Genomic DNA, 24,926 nt, shown 5'->3' on the forward strand with positions numbered 1-24,926 from the left:
CTGAAACGAGACAGAAAACATTAAGTTGTTGTCTATTAGACTGAATACCAACATCAGCACATGGCTGAAAATCAGATTAAGTGGATACTCACTACTGGAAGCTTTCACTGAACTTTGGTGACCAGGTGTTGTTCTTGGACTTGGTGGCAAACTTCCTCTTCTTGTCACTGAGGTGAGGGCCGATAATGTAGACTTCCACGAAAGGCCTGAAGCCCTGTGCTTTCCATTTCAGGTCAATAGCTGCCACCACTAGACAGAGAAAGAAGGTTCGATGAGCAAAGACGAAAAGTATAAGACAGATGAGACAACAGTGCACTCTGCTCTGTTTTCTTTTACCTTTGACACTGATCTTGTGTTCTCCATTAGGCTGAGGCAAAATATCCACGTTCATAACTACGTCGCCAACTGCATCCACTCCAGATGCTGTAAAGACACACCCAGTAAGTGTTTGATCACCACCTGTGTTTGTGTGTTTCCTCTGAGCCCATTTTAATCTTTCCATGGCTATAAATAGTGCTGGTGCAGTCCCAAAAGCAACAAAGCAGAGATATATGACTGGAAGATTTGGGATGCATCAGCAGATTGTGAACTAAGTTTAAACTTGCAGATGCTCCAGACACACAAACACACACACAGGTCCTCTGTGATAATCAGATGAGCAGGACTTGGCTCGGGAAAGCAGATTTAGTGCCAGTGGTGATGCTCAGAAAATGGCCAACTGTAATACAGTTAGTTGGTAATTCTTTACAGAAAACACTGAACTAAAAGAAAAAATGCTGAAATTGAAAGTATTCAAACTGCAACACAAGTTTCTCAAGAAATGGGGCTTTAATAAGCTAACAGAAGATGTGCATGACATGTAAATTATCACGACTTGCACATCCTCCTCTCATGTCACTGGCATGTGTATGCTAATCTCTCAGCTGGTATGTTGTTTTAGATGTCGTCTGTTGTCTACCTGATATTGCCATACTTTTTTTTCTTTCCTGAGCTCTTTCAAATGAGCTCAAACAAAGAAAAAGACAGAGCAGAAGGAGCTCTGAGGTGTGGCAAAGGCTAACACTGCTCACTGTCCCAGTTGTATTTGGTTCATGACAGTTTGATCACAAGGTGTCTGAGCTCAAGCTTGGTGCCGTCAGTTGGCCTCGGGGGACGTGAACATTTTACACGACACTGCTGACATGTACCTTTCTCTGGTGGTGTGTCTTCATTTGCCGTGTATCTGACCCCTTTCCCTCCATGGACTGAGTGGAGACAGAAGAAAATTTGCATTAAAAGATGGCAAAGACTGACTCAGTTCCTTGACAACGACGGTATCCTTGAGAAAGACGTTACAAAACAAAACTCTGCAGATCTGAAATCCATCTGCAGACCGTTATAGATACTGTACACAACTAAAATCAACAAGCACACACTGTATTTTGCATAGTATGGCTACTGTAACTCACTGAGGCAGTGAATTAAACATTCTCTGTACTGTAAGCAAGTTATTCTCTTTAATCCCATAATCCTATTTAATTCCATAAGCCATAGTAACAGAAAGAATAAGCAGTGGAGCTCTTTGAGAGTAGCTGAAAGCATTTTTGTGTGAAATTGCTTGAACCTACCTTGTGACAGTCCAAGAGTGTGTGTGTGTGTGTATGTGTGTGTGCGGGCATTGTGACCGTTTGAAGTCGTACCCTGAGCATTCTGTGAGAGGACAAACTTCCTGATGAGTTTGTCTGTAGCCTGCGTGTACAGAGACAAGGCGTAGCGCAGAGACTGCAGATCCGGACTCTTTTCCAAGAACGTTTTCTTCAGGCCCACTCCACCCGCATGAAAGTATTGCTGTGTAACAAACACACAGAAGACAGACAGACACAGTGAGTCTCGAGTGCAGTATGCAGAGTGAACAGTGAAACAAGGCTGTCAGCATGTGAAGCATGAAGCAGGACTGTTTGAGGCTGGTTTCAAACACCTTTAAACCTGCACAAACTGACAACATCCTAGTAGCTACAACAGTATACAGCAAATGTGGTGTCAATAAAACTGAAATTTAAAACAAAGCAAAGCTATTCAGCAATAGGGCTGAACAGTTAATTAAAATCATTACCCAAATTGCATGTGCAGTCTCTGAAGAGCCTGATGATGTTTATGTGGTTGATAGTTACAATGTTTTAATTGAAAATGGGAAAGAATCTTTCCGTTTTATATTTTTGTACTTCAGCAAATGTGAGGACTTCATTTCTGGTGCTAACAGTTAAACCCCAAGCAGCTTGTGGGCTTTAGTGGTTTTTTTCCTGCTTCTGTTGGCTCATTTTTCACTACAATATAAAATCCTGCACCTCTATGGAAGTAAAATTTTAATTTCTTTGATAATTTCTTTGAAATAAATTGAACATAAATCTAAATACAGCCTGCAGTTTAACTAGAAAGTTCTACAATTTCTGTCACAGGACTGTTGGTCACATATGAGTCACTAATGGCTTCACAGTCGCATCAAGGAACGCAAATATATATCCAGAAAGCAGTTACTTTGTATACATATTTTTGAATGAGATGTAAAATAAGGACTAAAAATCCCATCATACCTTAATAGTGTCCAGTGCCAGCTCTATTACTGCACACTGTTTAGGAGTCAGAGCTTTGGCCTCCTCTCGGCCCATGTGCTCCTGCAGGACAGAACAAACAAAACAATCAGCGATTGTTGAAATCTTGTTTATATTTTACTAAAAATTTATTTGTAATGAATTTTGCTGCCGACTACTTTCATCACCTTTAATTTGGAGAGTTGACCCAGCTCCTTAGCAGCATTGAAGATCATCTGAGTGCCCTGTCCAGGAGAAACACACAGAAAATTGAACACAGAGAGCAGAGAAAAAAAGCAGTGGTGTTTGATAAATGTGCAGGTGAGGAAGATTTGCAAAGTGAGAGGTGAGTGAAGGGGAAACAGTACACATTTTAGACCACTTTATGTTCTTCCATAATGTCGATTTGAGTGACAAATCTTTTACACAAACAGAATTAACATCTTGAGAGTAATTTCTAAGGAGGGAGAGAAACAAGGTTTAAGTGCTTTAGTGTACAGTCAGTCAGTATTGCAGGGACTCATGGGCAAATAATGGTGCCTCTGGTGCACCGTGCTGCCATTTAAATCAGGTTCTGATGCACTGTACCCACAGAGAAGGAGAAGTGGCAGGGGCTACAGAGGGTGATCTTAAAGCTCCCTTTAAAAATAAAGTGCTTCTTCATGCTGACAAAGGCTACACACATACTTACAATAACCTAAGAAAGGAAGAACAAGAGCAAGAATGGGGAAATGGCAGGACAGGCAGGTTAATGTCAAAACATAGTGTAACAGCAATGAAAAGCACTGAATTTTAGAAGCAGAGAAGAAGCAGAAAATGGAGGAGATATTAGGAGAGAAGGCCTTTGTTTATCACACACCGTCTGGTCAGTCAGAGTTGGAAGCACAATTGTTTTTTCCATTGTGTTCATCACCAGTTTCCACAGTTCTTTCAGTACTCTCTTCAGGACCGTCTTCTCACAGATCTTAGCAAACAGCGACAAGCTAAAACACAGAAACAATCTCTCAACTGACAGATATGGAGTGCTTGAGTAGGTTCATTTATACAACATACAAATGCAAGTTATTTGATGCCAATGCAACTTAAATGAGTTTTAGTATCATGACCAAATTTTTTTTAGTTTCTCAGTTTGAGAAAAAGAGACTTTGTTTCTTCAAATCTTTTGTTAATTACATAAAATAATGGATGCTTTGCAAAAGCAGTCATTCAAAAAACGTGCAGAGAAAACATTCAGTAAAATCTGGATTTTTCCTGATTTTTCAATTTAGATCAAGAAGTATCTTGCCAGAAAATGGGTAATTAATACTAATAATATGACCAAACATTGAGGTTTAGCTTTTGAGGCAAACTTTAGTCGTCACTTCAACTCCAGTGCTCGATGTCCAGCTATACTAACTTGCTGTCCAGGAAGTCCATGATGGGCTGCAGGACATTGTCAGCCTCCTGAACTACGCTCCCGTTGGCCGGAACAGTCTGACCTTTGACCTGGGCGAGGATGTCTCCCATTTGCCTCACATTATCCTCAATCTGCGGCTGGAAACTATTAAACCACAAAAAAAGAGCAACATGAAAACAGACTTTGAAATCAGCTGAAGACCCTGGTTGTGGCTGGTTTCATTCACAAATCAAACAGAAATGCCCACCTGACAGCAAAGATGCGGCTGAGGTCATCCATGACGTTGTTCAGTTTGTTCTGCAGCTCCTTGAGGAAGTCACTGGCCTCCACGTTGAGCTGGAGGAAGATAGATGTGATGAGTGAAACAGCCATTTCATGTTAGTGTAACCACAATAAAAACAGCAGCTAGAGAAACTCACATCTTTGCCTCCCATGGCCTCAAACATCTTCTCCAGCTGAACTCTGAGCTGCTGGATGTTATTGATTATGATACATGGCTGAGGGGAGAAAGAGAAAAATCATTACACAAACACACTTCTGTCTCTTTCACACACACACTCTCCTTTTCACCCGTCTGCTCGTAGCTTTTTAATGTAATCAATCAAGGTTAGTCCTCTAAACTTTTTTTATTGCTTCTTTGGCAAAAACACTCTCAGTGATGCAGGGCAGGAGAAGCTGGAGATTTCAGTAATTACTGCTCCTCTGGAGGCTCCCGGTCTCTCTGGGAGTGCAGCCCACTTTTCCCAGAGCCTATACCACATTCAGCTAATTACACAACACTAATTCACTTTGAACAATGCAACCTGGACACAGCTATTACACTGAAAGCAAGTTTATTGTGCTCAAATAAATCAACTGAAAGACAAACACCAAACTGCGTACATCTTAAAATGCAGTTTAAATTGCAAAAAAAAATCCCTCTGCTACCTTGTGATGTCAAACTTGTCTATCCACTCCCTACACTGAAATCGCAAACACTTACCACTTTCTCTTTCTTGACGTGATTTGGGAAGTCCTTTGCTATAATGTCAGCGTAAGACAGCAGAACATTTCCGATGGTCTAAGAGAAAGACACATAAATTATGGAACATACAGAATTACAGCAAGAAGCACATTATTTCGAGTGACTGCTAACGTAAACACATTCTGGAAGAGAATGAGGACATGAAAGTCACCTTGGCGAATCTCTTCATGTAGTTGCCAACAATCTGAGGGTCGGGACACTCGAGTTTGCGAATGATTTCAAAGCTCTGGTTGAGCTGAGAGAACACATCCACCACTGAGCAGGAGAACAAGGCGTGCTCTGACGTGACCTGGAACTGGAGAACGAGAAGAAAGACGGAGACCAGAGGGAAACGTATAAGAAGGTGTTTCATGGTACTGAGGATACAGCACAGTGACCTGAACATGACTCATACTGAAAGTAAGGAGCTTTGATTCCCTTAAGGGCCACCTATGGGAAAAGTTCACAGTGCTGAGACACATCAGGGGCGATGAAACTAAATGATTCCTCTGAAAGTGTTTGGATCATGACGATGGAGGCGATGAGAGGGTTATGATGGGGAACAGAGCGCTCATTAACAGCCTGGCCATTAGCCCAGAAGTGAATAGTGTTGCGGTATGTGACTGAGCCTGGGGACTGCTGTTTTGCTGACACAGGAAAGCAGAAGCAGCCTCAGGCGACAGTAATTGGACCCAAAGGATCGCTGACATATGAGCTGGGAGAATCTTCAGCTGCGTTGTATCGACCTCCTCGGTGTGTGTGGATATGTAGGAGTGAGAGAGACCGGGAGTGTGAGATGCTGCGTGTGTGTACATCGACTGTAGCATCTGCTCTGTTCCGCAGTGAAGGTTTTTCCCCACTTGCCGTTGGTATTGACTCATTATTGATTGCCTTGAGGCCTTCAATCTGCTCTCCTCAGCCTGGAATGTGCTGAGTCGGAGAGATGATGTGAACATCTTGAATTTGCATGAGAAATGCATGAATACATTTTTTGGGGGGGATGCTACAGGTAGATTGCTTTTAAGCTTTCATAATGTATTCCACTGCAGTCTCAGCAAAATTTGATTGTTGAATTGTTGTAAAATTTCACTCTCACACAACTGCCTGCTTCTGTTTCTCCTCACTTTTGTAGTCATCAAAATGATGAACTTCTCCTTCAAAAGCTGAAACTGCACTTCTCAAAACTAGAAGCGTTTGGGTGCAGTAATGTAGGTTTTAATGTCTGCTTTTTTACAGGGCTTAGAGAGGCAAAGGAAGCAACAGGTGTAGATTCTCTTGTTACAACACCCGAAGATACAATAATAGTTTTGCAGATGAAAACAGTTACCCCATCTTTTTTGTCCCTCTCTAAGGCTCCATGGAGAAAATCTCTGGACACTTCCTCATTCTCATCCAACCACATGACGACAAATGGCTCAAACCACCTGCACAGTAAAGAACGAGAAGGGGTAAACATAAAACTCTGTACCATACATGTAAATGTATCAGGAAGGGTGTGTAGCTGTACAGACAATACTCACGCTGGATATTCAGGTACATGCTTCTGGAAAGTGACCAGCTCCTTGCAGTACTCATTATAGAGCCACTTAACCTTGAAGTGCAAATTCATATAATCTGCACTTTTGCACAGGCGGTTCTTCTCATGCTCTGAATATCAAAGAGAAGGAACAAATGAGGAAAGTCCCACACTACACTCCCTCTGTTTTGATAAAACACTCCATCTCAATAAAATTCGCACACAAAATACTTACCCTCCATGGCATATTTCATATCTTGTGCAAACATGTTCCACATGACCTCAGCGCTGATCTTGCCCACATTGAGTTCCTGGGGAAACCTAGAAGAGATATTCCAGTACTTGGGTTTAAATCTAGCTCTATATCCAGTAATGGTACTGTATTATTTAACAAGATAACCCAGGCTCATTTTTAAGTAACTGCAGCAGTGCTTCTACTTTATGTTTTCAGCTGCCACAGGAAGAAAAGCACCAAAGAAAATGTAACATTTGCAAGATACTATTTTGCTCATTGCTTTCCAAAGCAAAGCCAATGGGTGCATTTTAATCTATTATCATAGATATTAAATTATATGCTTTAAATTTGAACACATCCCACCCACCAGCAATGTTGTTGTACAGCAACTTTTGGTGTTTATATGCCGCTATAAAGGGTTTACTGTGATTATTGAAATATAATACAGAAAAACACTGCTGTTACCGCTGTGCAGGTGGATGTTTCGTATACATACAAACATACATATGTACGCACACACCATAAGGATAAAAACTGACAGGACACACCTCTAAAAATAAACAAAGGCTGTTTGTTTGACTGGTTAGCCTGTTTGTTTGCTTTTTACTCTGACTCTCTGCTCCTCAAATTTTATTCCCTTACTTTAAAAAAAGAAAATCCTATACATTTATTACCTCAAAAAGTCTCTACTAAACTTGCCTTGACATTTCAAATATTGCCTCTGCATGATACATTTGAGGAATTAGGCCAATGTTAGGAGCACACACTCACTGGTTAAGGCAAGGAGTGTATGAGTTTTTGTCCTCCTCTATGATGGAGACGATGAGGGTGATGAGTTTCGACCAGAAGTCCAGGTTTTTGATGCTGGGACCCTGCTCATCCGGAGGGACAGCTTTTGACTGGAAAGGAAAATATGTTGTGGATTTATTTCTTCACAGCTACATCAATCAAAAATGTCTTTGTTGTAGTACATTGAGAGCACAGTGGAGGTACTAAAGTGTAAGAATAATGCACTGGTAGACATTTATTACAAACAAACTTACAGGATCTGTCTGATATTCCCTGTTGTAGAGGTCATGGCAGTTGTTGAAAATGTACTCGTAGGTGGAGTTGAGGCAGGCTTTAACACAATCCTTCACCACCTGACTCGCCCTGGGGGGACTCTGCAGCTCCTGGACCTGAACACAAGTGTTACAAAGCATATGGCTGAATTGAAAACAACTCTGGACCAAGTATCTGTCAGACACACACTGACAGTCTTACCAGGAGGTTATTTCACTGGGAATTTAACCACAAACTCATTGACTTCAAAAAAATGCAACAACGTTCATCAACATCCTCACACAAACACCCGCACGTACACACACACACACACACACACACACACACACACACACACACATGCTAATGCTAATAGTTTCAGTTTGGATAGGGTAATGTTAAGCTGATTCTCAATTAGTGCCTCGGGCCACCTTCCAGAATGTACTGCAAATTTGTACCATGTTTAGAAGATGAAAAGAAGCAGCCATCAGACATTTATTCTTACCTTCATTCTAAAGAAGGTGATACTAGTCAGCAGGTCAACAGTAGACTTGAGGTCTTGAAGCCTTTCTGGACTGCTGGCAGGGAAGTTATTCTAAAAGCACATTCACAAAGACAGAAAATTATAAGAAACAGCTCAAAATGGTCAATCTAACTTGAAGGCAAGCATTCTTCTCCATTAGTGAGATAAAGATAATAAAGATTAGGAGTGATCCTCACTTAAAAGTAAGATCATTTTTATCACATACCCAAAACAGATGGCAAGTGCCCCGAAATGTACACACAAAAATAGGACTAACAGATGTGACCAGCAAGTGACGGATAATTAAAATCATTCATAAGACTATGCAAGCAGTATTTCATTTAGAAGCATTTTTTAGAATAGAGAGAAGCAGTACGTACCCGATACATGGACAAGTCAATCCTCAGGGAGTTGTGCAGCTGATCCAGTAGTTTGACAAACCTCTCCTTCTACGGAGAAGAGACACAAAAACAGAACAAACCACTCAGAAACGCAACACATCTGACAGATTATCATTTGACTATGTAAACACAAGGTGGATCGGACAAGGCTCAGCTGATTGGAAGCTTGGCAAAGTAGGAAGGGACACATTAACTGACTTTCAGCTACAACCTTGAAGGAGTGAAGAGCTCGGCATTTCTAAGGAGTTTTGAACAACAGTTTTATCTTCTGAAGTAGAGCATTTTCCAGCCATAGTTACAAGCCAGGAAAAGGGGCAAAATATTACAAAGCGTTTCTCGGTGACTCACACCAAAGTTTGATGCGGCAAATCTGTCCGAGGCAGAAACATTGTTGGAGGACTGGGTGGTGTGGGCGTAGTAAGCATTGATGTTGGCCAGTAGGGTGCTCATCACAGCTGGCACTCCTGGGCACATGTATTTAGATGACAAGCAGGCAAAGTGGCTGTAGAGCGGAAGAAGCAAAGAAAAAACCACTTGGTACATCATGCAACCAGTACTGATGAGTAAATAAAATACACAGTCATTTAACTGCTGGTATATAATAAGCAATTCTATCTGTCTGAATCCAAAAGATCTAAATTTAACAATTAGTGTAATGGTTGAGGTACTGACGTCATGGCCTGGTAGATGGACTCTACTCCGTATCTCATGGCAAACTCATCCACAATCTCCTGAGCCGTCTCCTCAAAGTACACCTTCCAGGCGTCGTCTCCTTTGGCATCAGGAATCTTTACTACACCACTATTTTGCTCCTCGGTAGTGTACTGGAATAGATGCTGAACACAGACAAAGGACAGGGAAATACAGTTTTGTCTGAAGGTTTCAGTATTATATTTACTAGCAGTAATGCGACATGTATGGAATCATCCAGACAAAAATGCCATATACATAATTTTACATATGCATCAGGACTGTACATAAAACTGGGAAATATTCCATCAGACTTTGTGTCTTTTATGCTACACTGAAGTCCATCCATGCCCACCAATACTGGTAAAAATGACACAATAGTTCCAGTTAATTATAAATGAATACAACTGTTGAACCGTCATAACGGTCATAATTTTCAACAAAGAATACATTATCCAAGGTATTTTCCATAGTGACTGATTATGTTAATGTGAAACCCTGAATTAAACTGACTGGGACAAAATTAATCAGGATAGTAGGTTGTTCTTGTACGTTCAATGTTTTATTTAAAACATGAGTGCAAATAACGACAGACATTTCCACCAGATGTCCAGTCAGACTGACCTCATGCAGACAGGTGTACTGGACGTGGTAAGGAGCCACCGTCTCCTCTCCTTTGATCTCCACACTTATGTGCATCCGGATGGCTCCAGAAACAGCAGACTTATCTGTTCTTTTGTCTGTCACGCAAAAGTGAGATGTTCATATTTCTTTAGTTGTTGAAAATCTGTTCTTTCTTGTCTTTTTATTTTTACAGCAGACAAACACTTTAATCATCTGTTCCTTGTGCTGTTAAACTTATTGTTTCTGTCATCCATCTTGCCTTTTTTCAGAACTCACCCAAATTGTACCAAACGTCCATCTCTCCGCTCAGAGTGCGGACTTCGATGATGGTTTGACCCAGGAAGTCGTCGCTCTCGCGTTTGAACCTCTGTTTCACTCGAGACTTGATGTCATCATCCTCGTCCCAAACACGAACCTTGATGCGGTCAGATGAGTTGTGGCATTCACTGGAGACCGAAATTATTGGGAAATACCAGAAATTAAGAATGATAATGCAGAAGAACAAACGGTGGAGGAAACAAGGGAAAACTCACTCTAAGCACTGCATGGCTTTCTAGTGGTCATTAATATTTTACTTTTTTTCTCTGTCACATTTTTATGTCATTGTAGGCTTGTTTTTTTTCCAAGTGCCCACAAGTGGTACCAACGCTGGAGAAAAAGTGGTGAGCCTACATAGTACAGCTACTGTACTCTACACTCATCTCCTACTTGCTCTATGTAAACATAGCTTGCAGTTCAAACCAATTCAGGCAAAAGGTCCTTGAATTTTTAGCATGTGACTGCAGGTCGTAGTGTATCAGTAGTAGCTTCAAGGATGCATCAAGTAGCACACTTTTCAATTAGACATACAAAGTGATTTTTATGAAATATCATGATTCTACGCTTTAATTTTGTAAAGTTTTCCAGTGACGTGGCACATGATAGACATTTATTGTAAGGACCACTTGAAAGTTAAAATCGATTGTTTCTGTTTTCACACTTTCTGGTTCTAATAAATTGTGCAATTTTTGCAGCATTGTTAAGGATAAAGTGAGTTTCAAACCAACCGGGAGGTTTTAGGGTTCAGAGGTTAGAATGAAAGTTTTATGAGGTATAGCCCCAAAATTAGACCGCTTTCTTTATAGTGACATAAAATCACATTTCGGAATTTGAAACTGTTACACAAGTGTACTCACAAGTGGAAGTTCTCTTCCCAGACAGGGTTGAGGTTGCCGTAGATGGTTTTGGTCCTCTTCTTGGTCTTCCCAACTTGAACAGTTACATAAGGGTCACTGGAGCCTGTTTTGTCTTTAGCCTGAAGGCCCTGAGCACACACCACTGCAGACAAGATGAGAAACAGAGAGAAGTTTAAACAAAGACCTTGACAGCTGGCCTTACTGTATAGGTACAGTCAAGATTACTTTATATAATTAAATAACCACGCATTTAAAAATTATTCAGACCCCTTTCCTTTTTCACATTTTGTTATGTTGCACACGAATTCTAAAATAGCTTCAATTGGTTTTCTCCCTTATCAGTCTACACTCAACACCCCACTGTGACAAAGCAGGAACTGATAGTATTTTTGCAAATTTTAATGCAATTTATTTCTGAAATATCACATTGTTTTCAGACCTTTTAATCAGTACTTTGGCAGTGGTTTGCCTCAAGTCTTCTTGAGTATGACACCTTGATTTGGGGATATTCTGTCCTTCATCTCTGCAAATCCTCTCAAAGTCTGTCAACTTGGATGGGCACAGTTGGCTGACAGCCACTTTCAGGTTTCTCCAGAGATGTTCGATTAGGGTAAAGTCAGGGATCTGGCTGGGCCACTCAAGGACATTCACAAAGTTGTCCCTAAGTCACTCCAGTGATGTCTTGGCTGCGTGTTGATGGTCACTGTCCTGTTGAAAGGTTTACCTTCAGCTTAGTCTGAGGTTCTGAGCATTCTAGAGCAGGTTTTCATTAAGGAAATTGATGTACTTTCCTCAATTCAGTTTTCCAATGCTGACCAGTCTCCCTGTCCCTGCTCCTGAAAAACACCCCCACAGCATGATGGTGCCACTGCCATGCTTTTTTTCCAGACATAATGTTTAGAACTGAGGCAAAACAGTTCAGTCTTAGTTTTAATAAAAACACACAATCTTGTCTCACAGTGTGAGACTCCTTAAGATGAGGATGGCTGTCCTTCTGAAGGTCCTCCTATCTTTATACATGATCTGCAGAGCTCAGCCAGAGTGACCATCAGTTTTCTTGGCCACCTATTTTGTCCTTTTCCCCTGATTGCTCGGTTTGGCCACATAGCCAGCTGTTGGAAAGTTGTTCCAAACTTTGTTTCAACAGTCAGGTGGAAGAGTAATAATATGGGGCCTTTTCAGTGCAAAAGGTGTTGGGGACACACTGCTAGATATACCAAAATACTGGCTGACAAGATGACTCCCAGTTCGGAGAAGCTTGGCAGAATAGGAATATTCCAGCATAGTAATGATCCAAAGCACAGTCAAAAATCACACAGGTTTATAAAGAAGAAGAATCTGAAAACTATGACCTGTGCAACTAAGTCACCTGATCGAAACCCTATAGTACACCCTGTAGGTATTCAAAAAGAGTGACGGGGAAAAGGTCTCTGAAAAACAGCATCTCTCTCCCAGAAATCCATGCAACACTGGTATGTTCCATGCAGAGCAGGATCGAGTCTCATCAAAAATAAAAGTGGACATGTGAAGTTTTGAAAAAAGATTTTAATCTCAGTAATGGAAGGTGTTCTGACTTGCTGTGATTGAGTTTCTACGAGGGAGAGTGTATTTTTAAAACAGTAATCTAAGCTGTTAGTTTAACACAATTATTGAGAGGACATACGATTTTGAATCAATTGACATTAAAGTGAGTAAATATTGCAACAGAGGTGCCCTAACTTCTGTGGAATATGGCATGTCATTATGATATGTCTATTTTTTCCATGAACACATTTGCAACAATGTCTAACATTATATTTTTGCTTTGTCCTGATGGGAATTTCAGTTTAAGGCTGCATTACAACAAAATGTTACAAAAGTGAAGGATTCTCACTACTTTCTGAATGTCACCGAGTATCAAATCTGTATAATTTTTCAGTCAGAAATAACAAAACAACAGCACTATTGCAGGGTATCATGACATCTATATCCAAAACATAAATTATGGACAGCATGTCAGTGTCATTTATTTAACCAAAAATACGAAATCCCACTCTGGCCTCTGTGTACTATTAAGTCTGCATGTGGGTTGGCATGTGACTATCTTTTCATGCTCAATTCAGATAACAAAAACAAACACTTTATTTCACCTGTGATGCTGATCTTCGCTGACCATTTAGATGTCCCATCAAGCACGCTCTGCTTGATTTGTTTCATTTGCGTTCCATGTGTTGTTTTGTCGAGAGCAAATACTTCCTGGATTAGCTCAAAGATCTCTGGCTTATTCCGCTCTCTGATCTTCATGCGGTCTTTCAGGACCATGATGATGTTCTGGGTCCGGTCCTCCGCTCCATGCTTGGAGCTCTTCTCTGCAGCTCCTGATAAGAAAAAAAGATGAAATGAGGAATGCACAAAGAATAGTTAGTGTATGTATATGGAAGGCAACATGGCCCACAGGCCAACCAGCTTATCTCCCATTTCCCTGCAATACATCTATTTAAAGCTGAGTGCCGAGGCAGATAGCATCCGATCAATTCTGAAAGACATTCCTTGGCCAGGGACCAAACCCTAAACCTCCAAATTCAATGACAGAAACTGTATCCACTTAACCACTGATCTTGTAAGGGGAAAGCAGTTTGCCGAGTGAGTGTTTAAGATCAACACGTTTTTGGCATCAAGATCGTAGACGACTCTCTGCACACAGAAGACAGATGAATTATGCATTGTACCAGCAGACTCTGAAAGTATAGGGATTGAATAAGTCACCCCTTGTGGAGCAGAATTACACAAAACAGTATGGATGCAGAGGCTATGGGAAGAAGACAGAGAGAAAAAAAAGAGGCAGGGGTATGACAGCACATTACTCAGGAGATAAATTGGAAAGGAAGAGGGAGGAGAATGTGAGAGTGGATAGAGGACAAGAATAATGGGATGTCAGTCTGGCAGAAGGATACATAGGAGGAGCCAAAATAGTTTTCAATCTGTGTTGATGGCCAGGTGTATGTGTGTCTATGTAAAGGTAGATGTTTAACAGTGTAGGCTAATGTGCATGAGTGAAAAAATGTGCGTGATCTTACTCTGCAGACAGTCAGCATTGAGGAGATCCTGGCACTTGTCGTGGCATTTGACGCCACACTCAGAGCAGCGCATGCCTTGGCGTGCAATACCCCAAAGCAATCCCTCGCACTCGTAGCAGTAGGTGGGGGTGGTGGCTGTCCACACCTCAAAGTTGTGTGGAGTAGTAGAGGAGATGGGGTAGATCAGAGCCTGCAGGGTCTTTTTATAAACGTGACTTTTCTGTAAGTGCCAGGGAGAAAATTAAAAAAAGTTGGATTCCAGCAGTGATTAAATGTTTGAAGATATTGAAAACAGAAAAAGAGCAGTGAGGATAAAACCCACCAGCTCCTCGTTGCCCAGAGTGGTGGAAGCCATCGCCGAGGTGATTCCAGCCTTGCGGGAGTTTTGCACCAGAGACTAAAAACGAAGCGACAAACAGAAAATTGCATACGTTTCCATGTGAACTTCAGTATGGAGTAACATTTGATTTCTTGTAGGGATAAATAAATACTCACCATCGCCTAATGAGTCCAGGCAATGAAGAAAGAGAGGATGGAGAGTTAAGGGAGGCAGAAGTGCAAAAAAAACCCAGAAAGAACTTATTTTAGGAAATTCAAACATTGAGCTGTACAAGTCTTTATGGCTTGTGTGTATGTGTGGTCCAGTTGCAATAATTCAGTTGTAGGGACTTAAATCTGTTTTCAGACACATTTTGGGAACATTTTTTCCTTATTGGAGAAGTTTGAACAGTGTGAGTTTATGAATGAATGTAATGCCCTCTGAAGTCATGGATACAAAACTGTGTCTGTGCATGCATACTAATGATACTACGAATAAATAAATATGATAATAAATCTCACAGATATGTCCCAACCTCCAGAACAGAACAGTGTAGCTACACTGATAAATTACTATAATTACATTAAGATCATAGTTATACAAGCAAACCTGTTGGAGGAGCAACAGTCAGAATTCAACAAAGACAGCCTTTCAGAGTATATTCAGTTTTGATAACAAAAAATGGAATGCTGGGAAGTCAAATATGAAGAAGTGAAACCATGTGTAGACATCAGAGTGTAAAAAAACTACCGTACGTAGCTACAACAGAGGAAGAAAAAGAGATGATAGATAGAGGGGACAGATGATAGCAGGGAGACTATAATGTCTCCACAAAAACGATTCCAGGGCACACCACAAAATTGGAGTATTTTACGTGTGCATTCATGTTGTTTCTCACCAGATCTCTGACAAGAGGAATGGCTTTTCTCTTGCGAAGGTCAGGCATGCTGTCAATACTGTAGAGTGCACCTCCCATTCTGAATGAGAAAAGCATGAATCATTACACAGTTTTTACACACTCTTGAGTAAACACTTCTATCACCAAAATACCTTACAATAAAATCATGCTTTGCTCCTTGAGGGCCAATATATTTATCTTAGTTGTTCCTACTTCTTAGCCAGTGAAGGACTTCTCAAGGACTTCAATTACTTCAGCTGCCTCGCTTCAAATTGAAGCAATTACACACCCGGTGTAATTGCCAGGTTTTTGTTTGGCTAACTTAGCAGTCCTTCAGTATGCAGCCTCAGTTCCACTCTGAGGTCTGCCTCATCTACAAATGACCTGCTAGCTAAGTCAGGGCAGCCCAGTGCTGTTCAATGCTCACTGGCTAAATGCCACAAGCTGAATGAGGCTGTGGACCAGAATGAAATAGAACAGAGGATTCCCAGACTAAAGCAGAGCATTTTCAATCCTAAGCAGTGGTGGCAGATTTCCCCAGTGAGCTAAGGATAATTTTAATTTAATTTCAGGAGATATTGCAATAACATATCTAATACACTGACTGATAAGAAGGGTTTTTCATGTAAGAGAAAATAAAATACTGATGGAAACTCACCCTCCTTTACCAAACCACAGCGAGCTGGAGGTCTCTCCTCGAGCCTAAGAGAAAAAGAAGGAAAGTCAAAAGAAGAAAAAAAACATCTTATGTTTATCCCTGCAGACTTTTCTAGCCTTTATATACCGTATGAATGAGGCTGCATCACTGAATGAAAGATTTGTGATTATGAAACTGTTTTATTAGACTCTTAACATCTAAAGTCATATCCCACGTGTGTGTATTTGTATCAGTGGTTAGAAGTGGGTTAATATGTAAATACAGCCAGGGAAATTATAATACATATAACCCATAAGTAAGTACAATTATTAACCAAAAAAGCAGTTACTCAATGTTAGACTTATTAATTTCACAGGAGAATACAAAAATAGGTTATGTAACCATGTAAAAAAATATATATAATAAAAAGCTTGAAATTTAAATTCAAATATGTTTCTGGAGAACCAGACTGTAGGACAGCTCTTGTAAGATACAACACAAAAGATCAAATTGTTGTGAAGATGAATGAAGGAAGTGAAGGTGCCTGTATATAGACAGTGAGGATTTCAACCAGACGCATCTCCTTCTTTCTCTCAAGCAACCATTCAGGTTGTACCTACCTGTAAGCATGCTCCAATGATGGCCGAGCAAAGTGCATGTGAGTGTCACTATGGCAATGACATGAAACTGGAAAGAAAACAAAGTGGGTCGGCACAAACAAACAAAAAATAAAGACGGGGAAAAGAAGCCAAATGTACAAAAACGCAACGCCACACACATCAACATAAACATCGAAGCAAGTGATTAATTCTTTGCACAACTGAATTCAAAGGTAATGAATAGCAACATAATATGTAAATAAAATATGCAAGTGAAAATTGGCCAAGCAAAACTAAATGTGTCAACTAAATCAAGCAGTTTTATCAAGCAGTGGTGTGGTGCTGCACCCAAACTCAAATAAAACGTTTGCCGTCTGTCAAGTATTTTTATTCTACCAAAAGATATCAATTATAGAATATGAAACACATTAAGCCTGTTTTCTGATGTCGTGCAAAAAAAAAAAAAAAACCACGATCAAAATAGAACTCAGAAAGTTACTGTATGTACCCGGCCTCTGCACATAAATAATGCACAACACATACATATTTCAAAGACTTGGTAGACAATTTTAGAGTCTCTTGAACTCAGGTACATCTTTTAGATTACAGGGTGGAGCTGAATCAGGCCTACAGCTCTGGGACTTGACTGGACTGCTGGGAGGACTGGACTGGAAATTAAAGTACGGGTGGGGCTTGAACCATAACTGGGACTGGGATTAATTGGTGCACTTACCTCCCGAAGCTGCTCCAAGACCTTGTTATAGAGCCTGAGCCAGTTCTCTTTGGCTCTGACTGCTGGGTCGACTGGCTCTTTGGGTTCCTCTACAACTGGAGGACTAAAAGAAAAAAACGTATTTTGATTTTCTATGAAAAATGTTTTCAGCTGACACACTTCCAGCAATTGTGACTTATTGATTCTTTTTCTGTCTATTTTTGCTGTTGATTCAGTGCATCGATCGAATTCCCTTTCAACCTTCACTCCTACCTCTCGGGTGGCATCTCCATTTCCTCTACTGGCGTCAGCGGTCTGCTCTCTTCAAAATGCTCCTCTTTCTGCTCCACGGGAATCTTCTCCTCATGCAGATCCGGGGGCGTCCTGGCCTCGTCCTCCAGCATCCTTTCCTCTTCTAGCCACGGCTCTTCCTCCAACTGGGGAGCCTGATCCTCAAGAGCAGCTGACTGTGTGGCGGTAGGATCACTGAGTTGGGATTGAGGTGATGTGGAGGATGGTGTCTGCTGAGAGGATGGGCCCATGGCAGTGGAAGGAGGCTGGGTGGCCGAGTTAGCCAAGGTGGCTGGGTGGGATGGAGGGACAGAGTTGGCTGTAGCAAATTGGTGTTGCGGCGGTACAGCCGAGGCTGGGGGATGAGACTGGGCAGGCTGGGCAGTGGGAACAGAAGACAGGAAAGTAGAAGCCAAGCCTGTAACTGCAGCTGTTAGAGGTTTGGCCATTGAGAAGAAAGAAGTGGCGGATGGGGCTGGCTGGGGCTGAGGTTGTGTTTGGGGCTGGGGTTGTTTAGGTGGTTGGGCTGCATGTTGACCAGAAAGGGGCTGTGCTGTAGGTGCCATGCCTGGAGGATGAGCCTGGTTAGATGTTTGGTTAGAGGGCTGACTGGGAGGCTGCTGTTGGTGCAGGGACGGTTGTTTCTCTAGAGGAGGTCTAGAGCCGGATGCATCGAGCGCTGGGGGGGCAGTTGATGTAGGAGTGGGAGTGAATGGAGGCTCCATGTCCTCACTGAGGGTCCCATCCAAATTGTACAGATCCTCATCATCATACATCATCTCCTCATCCTCATAGAGGCCTTCCTCTTCTCCCTCATACAATCCTCCATCGTCCTCCTCGTACAGAGCAGCCTCTTCTCCTCCATCTTTGCTGTAGTCGCCCTCATCGCTGTACGCCCCCTGGGTCTCATCGGGGTCCCAGTCTGGAGAACCTTTGCTGTAGCTAACTGAGGAATGGCAGGAGTGGTAGGAGTCGTTCTCGTCGTAAGGGTCCCTCTCTCCGTAGTCACCGCCATAGTCTTCCTCACTAAGCTGACTGCTGCATCGGCTGAGCTCTGCAGATGATGCGTAGCTCCCAGTGGGGCTGGAAGAAGGAGAGGAGAGAGTTACAATACAAGGCGGCTACATGCCCAGGAGAGTAAAAAGGTAATAAAGAGAGTTGCAATTATATAATGAACATGGAAACGCTTTATTGTTGTGCGTACATGAATGAAAATATACACATGTGTACAGTAAATTGTTTACCTTTGTGAACTACAATCTGAAAAACGCTTACAGAGCACTATATAACCCGTAATGGCCTGTACACTTTGTATTCTATTGGACAGCTCCACTAAACACCTTTTCTACATGTCTTGAAGGCGGCCAGGAATAATGCTGATGGCTAATCAATGGAGAGCCCCGGGAATACAAGACTAACAGACAAGTAGCGAGAAATAGAGCAGAACAGAAAGGTGAGTGGCCTCTAGAACGCTGACAAAAGAAAAAGGACAAGCATCTAGAAACGCAACAAACAGGGAAAAGGTATTCATGCTTCTTCATGAACGGAGTTATTAAAAACAGAATAGAAGCACAGAGAAGAGGGGGATGGATGGGGGAGAGGGAAATAGCACAGACAGGAAGGGAGTGGTGAGCCAAGAGACAAAATAGAAGTAGAGACTGTGCAGAGAGGGAGGGAGTGTAGCAAGCTGAGAGGAGGAGATGAAGAAGAATGGGCGGGGGTATGAGGAGGTTGCCCTGTCCAATACACTCACACAAGCAGCTAATCTTATAGTACTGACCATTAGATTGCCAGATGAATAATTCATTGAGCAAAAGCAGGATGGATGCATATTTTCATTCCCAGTATGTGAGAAATACTTCAATGAATTCTCAAAAATGTAACAGTATTGTAAACAACTCTGAAAGAAAAATAGCATTTGGTCTGAATGGTCTAATGAAGGGCTACAAATAGTATGGCGGAACTTCTTTAACTGTATTCATTCTGTAATAGGCCCTTTTAGCAGTTTTTACTTGTTACAGTGCTGAATTTGTTTGAGCAGCTTTGGTTCCAAGATATTGTTCATGTTACCTCACGATCGCACTGTCATGGATTACTGGAACACTTGAATAAAACAGAACCAATTTTTTTTTCAGTTACACCTGTGCTTTTCCTGGTATGGAAGGTCAAAATATCTGCTGTGGAAAAAGGCTTGTAGGTAAGCTGAAATCTCACAATTAATGTGGCATACAAGGTCTAGTACTAACCTAAGGGTCATTCTGTGAAAAATCTATCATTGCCCCCCACCTGACACCCTCCGAATCAGCTGATTATTTATGTATAATAGCCTTAGTGTATTTATAAAGCCATGCAAAACATTTTAAACATTAAAGTTTCAATCTGGAAAAAATATATATTATTTTGTTCTTTTAGAACAATCACACATCAAGTCATTTATCAAGCAAAAATGCCAAAGGCTCACACGTTCCAGCTTAAATGTGAGAACTTGCTGCTGGGGTTTAAGATTAGAATCACTATGAACTCAATTAAACTATTGTTGGGAGACACCAGAGGCCCTTTTGAAGGCACCTGGGGCTCTGGGAAAGTGTAATGAGCAATTTTACAACCTAACAGAAATGAAGGCATAGAAAACAACAAAGAAATAAATTGCTAATGGCCATAAGCATTAGTGTTGGTCCTAATTACACCAAACTAGGTACTAACCTGACAGTTCTCTGATGGTGGTAGTCGAGGTCGTGGCTGTTGTCAGATCGTGGGTACGAGAAACTTCTGGAGCTACGGTGCTGGTGGCTAATGGGATACTGGTGGACCGAGGCGTTGGGCTGGGATGTGCTGTAGTATGGAGGTGGGATGCTGTTACTGGTTTCACTGCGATAGTCGCTGTCTCTGTCATCCACAGCACTATCAGGGTCTTCATCTACACAGAAGCACATTAAGAAAAAAACATTTCACTGTTTGTACACAAAGTGAAGTAGCACCAAATAAAAACTCAAAGGAAAGAGAAAGAAGAAAAAAATCCTGTGAAATGGATGATCTCAATCGACACATTGGCATGTGGCACAGAGATAAGAAGCTCTAATCAGCAGTGAACTAATCTTTAAGTACTATGGTAATTAGAAATAACCTAGATGTGCTGGCAGCATTCCACTGCCGAATCCCAGTTAGACCCACACGGGTCATTCAAAGTGCATTCATACATGAAACACATGATGAACATCATCAGTGCTTTCCCTCTCTGTCTCATCATCATCATAACTGAACATGAATCTAATCTGTTCAGAGAGGAGAAGCTTTACTCTCCTGCTGTGTCCATAGATCAAAGATCAACATCCCAGAGGGAGGTGATCGCAGACTTTAACAGTGCTGAAGCAGTCGAAAGTGAAACCAGCTATCAATTAATCATTCATCACTATCCATCATAATCGTTCGCACTCTGAAAGTCACTGACGAAGGCAGCTGCTGCACCTCTTACAGCTTCATCTTCATCTGTCTGGACATGTAAACACTAATCAGAGGCATCGAACTTGATTTCTCACTTCAGCCATGTCTCCATATGTTTAACTCTCCCTCAGTCACTTCATCAGCTCACCGATCTATCATTACCCCTCTGCTCTTTCTTTTATCCTCTCAGTGAACAGAGATGAGATGAATCGCTGCAGTTGTGTGGGTGAGTCTGGCAGGCTCTTACATAAGACCATCTGCTAATCACAACAAGAGAGAAAGCGATGGGCAGGGATGTAGAGGGACACAGGCGACTTTTTGCATCAAGAAATGCATTCCATACACTGTGTGTGTGTGTGTGTGTGTATATATGTATATGTATATATATATATATATATATATACACACATATATATATATATATATATATATATACATACACAGTTTATGAGCTACAAGTGTATTGTGTGCAATGTGGACAGTTTAAGTTAGGTGTATTAGTACAGTGGCAGAATATTTCATTATTGCGACACTGTACTGCAAAGTGTAGGTTTGAAATGAAACAGTTCTGGATAACGCACAGACCTTGCTGTTTTTCAGTCTCGGTCAAAGAAACAGTCTTATTGAAAGATGCTGCAATCTGATCATTATCTACAAGTACAAAGTGAAACTGCCTCTAAAACTAGATGCTGCTGTTCTTTCTGTCACTTTGTTCAAGTTGTGACCACTACAGAAGAAGTTTCCTCCATTTTTTTGAGACGTGTAGAAGGACAATGACAGGACAAGCAGTCTTACAATGTTCTAAGGAAACACTAAAAACTGAAGCTCAAAGTCAGCACTCCAAAAATACATCATTTAGTTTCAAATCTAATATTGAGTTCTCTCTTCAAACACTGGAGTGTATGTACAGTATGTGGTGTTTGTGCACTTACTTTGCTGGTCTCCCCATAGACTCCAGTTACCTGCAGTGAAACATGAGGGTGTCAGTAATGATTATGAATTCTTGGGTGTTGGTATTCAAACATTAACATGCATTCACACCATGAACACTTCAAAGTTCCCAGACGGAGCTGGAGAATGGAAATTGCACCCAGAGTGAACGCTGAGCCTCAAAGTCTGCCCAGGTGCTCCAGACAGCTGGCTCAGCAATCTCTGCAGACTGTTCCAGTAGTCTGCTCGCCTCTGGACATCGGATATCGCTATTGATCCCATACAGTGCAGCAATCCAGGACCCTTTAACCCTCTAACGCACAGCAACCCATGTGTGGCTACACACATAATGCACATGCAGACCTAAAGCAGCCTAATTACATCTCAACAGCTAAACACATAACTGTCACGTTCCGCACAAGCTGGTTTGTCAAGAAAGTGGTCGGTTACTTACAGCACTGGGTTCCTGGTGCACGGAGAGGACGTTCCTGTTCCTCCTGGTATGAATACTGAAGCCAAAAGGAGGAGGGCAAATGAAAAATGCACACAGACAAAAGTAGTTAGCTCGAAATTAACAGAGAAATTTGAAATTTGATGCCTATGCATAGGCAGTGGAGAAAATGTTGCCAGATTTCATCTTCTAATGTGTACTATATTTGCACAATTAGTTGCTTTGTTCCTACAACACACGGATATGTTGGGATACTAAATCAAACAGGGTGACAGCTTACATCTTGGTCCCTCATGGCGTTGAGCTGCTCTAGTTTTTTAGCCCAGTACCGTGCCTCATCCTCAGGGATATCTGAAAACAACCAGCCACACAAACTCAGGTGATAAAACAGCCAAAATGGAGCTCCACCTACCTAAGCACCTAAAATAGTTATTCACAAAACTGTCTGCCTGTGAACAGCTTTGTTCTATGTCCCAAACGACGACAAAGTATGCAAAGACATCACATTTTTAAACAATATTTGTCCCAGTTCTGAATGTTTTAATAACACAGAACTGCAGATACTTTGGCCCAGTCTGAATACAGTGACATTGAAAACTAGCCTTTTAACTTGCAGCCCTAAAGCTAAACCCTAGAAATAGGTCAGGTCCACAAATTAAGGAGTCAGGTGTACAATATTGACTTGAGGAAGAGGAAACAGTGTGAAAATGACACTTAATCAATGCTGAGAGGAGCACAGCTTGATCACTGAGAAGGAAAGGACACAAACAGTCCTCTTTCTGACACACATTCACACACACAACCTGGCAAACACATCGTTGAAAAGTAGGTCAGGTTAATTAATCAGTGAAAGACTATTGGTGTTCATATATCACCATTTGCTGTGAAAATATACTGACAGACATAATTTATTTGCTCTATTTTCCCCTTGCCTACAGGACTGATGATTTCCTATAGTTTCATATTTTCATCTTCTCCCACCTATCGACAGCTTCTGATTCTGACGTGAGCATTGATCTCTCACCTAGAGGCAGCTCGAAGCGTGTATCGAGCAGCACCAGGTGGAGAGTGGGATCTTTGGTGCCGCAGATCTCGTTATCAGCCATGATGACTTGAGAGTCCAGTGTGAGCCACTCCCCTGGACCTTCCTGTGTACGGAAAGATGTTTTGCAGCTGATACAAACGATAGCAACATAGTATAATATAGGAAATTCCAACCACCAACACTGCTTGTACTGCAAGATCCTTAAGTACAAGTCAGTATAGAGTGATAGACTACAAGTGGTGGTTACTAAAAGCAAACCTCATTAGACTGCCGGATGCTACGGAGGGGAATCCATACAGTGCCGACCATGGTGTCCCAGATTAACCCTTTGTTCCATACCTCTACTGTCAGACCAAGGTCCAGGCGGTTAATTTCACTGCAAACAGTCAGAAAGGCAGAAAAGTTCAAAATCAAAAGAAAGGAAACAAGTTATTGATAAAAAGATATTTAAATACAGTGAGGAAAGTAACTGAGGTAATTTACTGTTATACCAGACTTTCATCAACTGATGTATTCGTTATTTTCTTTACCGTTTCCACTTGATGTTACTTTACATTTTCACTCCACTATATTCCAAAAGATATTCTGTCACTTTTGTTTTATTAAGTTTATCAGACAGTTTTATTGAATAGCTACTTTTCAGAAAAAAGGAACATATGTGAAGTTGATAAAATACAAACCACTATCAAAGATATAACCAGTGGTTCCTAAACATTTTGGCTTGAAATGCCTTCCACAAAACCTGTGTCTTTTCAGTGTAATTCAGCTATCTATGAGTCCTCAGCAGCATAAATAACTGCTCCAGGTAAGACAGGTTAAACTATTCAACATCTTGTAAACAAAAAAAATTCAAGAAAACTGTTCCAGTAAAGTTATGCTTCGTCTTCCCTGCCCCCATTTCTATGTGACGATCGGCACTGGTTTGTCTGTCTGTCTCTCTGTTAACAATATTACTCAAGAACGGATTTCGATTAAATTTTCAGAGAATGTCAGAAATGATACAAGGACCAAATAATTAGACTTTGGCAGTGATGCAGCTCATAGTCTGGATCCACTTTTTATTTTTAAAGATTTCAAATGATACGATGACTGAGCAGCCTTGGCGGAGTACTGCACTCTCTGAGAGCTTTTCTAGTTTATAATGCAGTCCTTTGGTGGAGGCCTGACATGCAGACTGGACCACTGGACCAAATGACATAGGTCTTTACTATGAATTAGCTCTACTTTGATCAAATACATGATACTTACACACTGTTGCATCAGTATTAATCTTTTTCTGAGTAATGTGTACTTTTATTTTGACACTACATGTTGACATTGTACTTTTGTAATTCTAGCTAAGCCGAATATTGAATGGAGGACTCTGACTAATGGAG

General features: G+C 41.3%; 1 protein-coding gene across 1 annotated transcript in view; it reads right to left on the bottom strand.

Annotated features, from left to right (window-relative positions):
- Positions 1 to 24,926, bottom strand: part of LOC110948974 (protein unc-13 homolog A-like) — a 36,714-nt gene that overhangs the window by 3,603 nt on the left and 8,185 nt on the right. Inside the window, exons 4-41 of the mRNA XM_022190764.2 lie at positions 23,809 to 23,926; positions 23,530 to 23,653; positions 22,786 to 22,856; positions 22,509 to 22,563; positions 22,057 to 22,086; positions 20,387 to 20,600; positions 17,666 to 18,766; positions 17,414 to 17,516; positions 16,103 to 16,146; positions 15,445 to 15,523; positions 14,723 to 14,728; positions 14,550 to 14,624; positions 14,228 to 14,447; positions 13,301 to 13,528; positions 11,172 to 11,313; positions 10,273 to 10,442; positions 9,997 to 10,112; positions 9,355 to 9,518; positions 9,031 to 9,184; positions 8,662 to 8,730; positions 8,264 to 8,353; positions 7,761 to 7,895; positions 7,489 to 7,616; positions 6,718 to 6,803; positions 6,487 to 6,613; positions 6,294 to 6,390; positions 5,139 to 5,282; positions 4,946 to 5,023; positions 4,383 to 4,460; positions 4,211 to 4,299; positions 3,964 to 4,107; positions 3,427 to 3,550; positions 2,756 to 2,812; positions 2,571 to 2,651; positions 1,680 to 1,827; positions 1,188 to 1,244; positions 337 to 423; positions 93 to 249 (exon numbers count right to left, since the gene is read on the bottom strand). Coding sequence (XP_022046456.2) covers positions 93 to 249; positions 337 to 423; positions 1,188 to 1,244; positions 1,680 to 1,827; positions 2,571 to 2,651; positions 2,756 to 2,812; positions 3,427 to 3,550; positions 3,964 to 4,107; positions 4,211 to 4,299; positions 4,383 to 4,460; positions 4,946 to 5,023; positions 5,139 to 5,282; positions 6,294 to 6,390; positions 6,487 to 6,613; positions 6,718 to 6,803; positions 7,489 to 7,616; positions 7,761 to 7,895; positions 8,264 to 8,353; positions 8,662 to 8,730; positions 9,031 to 9,184; positions 9,355 to 9,518; positions 9,997 to 10,112; positions 10,273 to 10,442; positions 11,172 to 11,313; positions 13,301 to 13,528; positions 14,228 to 14,447; positions 14,550 to 14,624; positions 14,723 to 14,728; positions 15,445 to 15,523; positions 16,103 to 16,146; positions 17,414 to 17,516; positions 17,666 to 18,766; positions 20,387 to 20,600; positions 22,057 to 22,086; positions 22,509 to 22,563; positions 22,786 to 22,856; positions 23,530 to 23,653; positions 23,809 to 23,926 — 5,190 coding nt within the window. The remainder of the gene's footprint in view (positions 1 to 92; positions 250 to 336; positions 424 to 1,187; positions 1,245 to 1,679; positions 1,828 to 2,570; positions 2,652 to 2,755; positions 2,813 to 3,426; positions 3,551 to 3,963; positions 4,108 to 4,210; positions 4,300 to 4,382; positions 4,461 to 4,945; positions 5,024 to 5,138; positions 5,283 to 6,293; positions 6,391 to 6,486; positions 6,614 to 6,717; positions 6,804 to 7,488; positions 7,617 to 7,760; positions 7,896 to 8,263; positions 8,354 to 8,661; positions 8,731 to 9,030; positions 9,185 to 9,354; positions 9,519 to 9,996; positions 10,113 to 10,272; positions 10,443 to 11,171; positions 11,314 to 13,300; positions 13,529 to 14,227; positions 14,448 to 14,549; positions 14,625 to 14,722; positions 14,729 to 15,444; positions 15,524 to 16,102; positions 16,147 to 17,413; positions 17,517 to 17,665; positions 18,767 to 20,386; positions 20,601 to 22,056; positions 22,087 to 22,508; positions 22,564 to 22,785; positions 22,857 to 23,529; positions 23,654 to 23,808; positions 23,927 to 24,926) is intronic.

Source organism: Acanthochromis polyacanthus, chromosome 9, assembly GCF_021347895.1.
Source record: "Acanthochromis polyacanthus isolate Apoly-LR-REF ecotype Palm Island chromosome 9, KAUST_Apoly_ChrSc, whole genome shotgun sequence".
Classification (NCBI taxonomy): domain Eukaryota; kingdom Metazoa; phylum Chordata; class Actinopteri; family Pomacentridae; genus Acanthochromis; species Acanthochromis polyacanthus.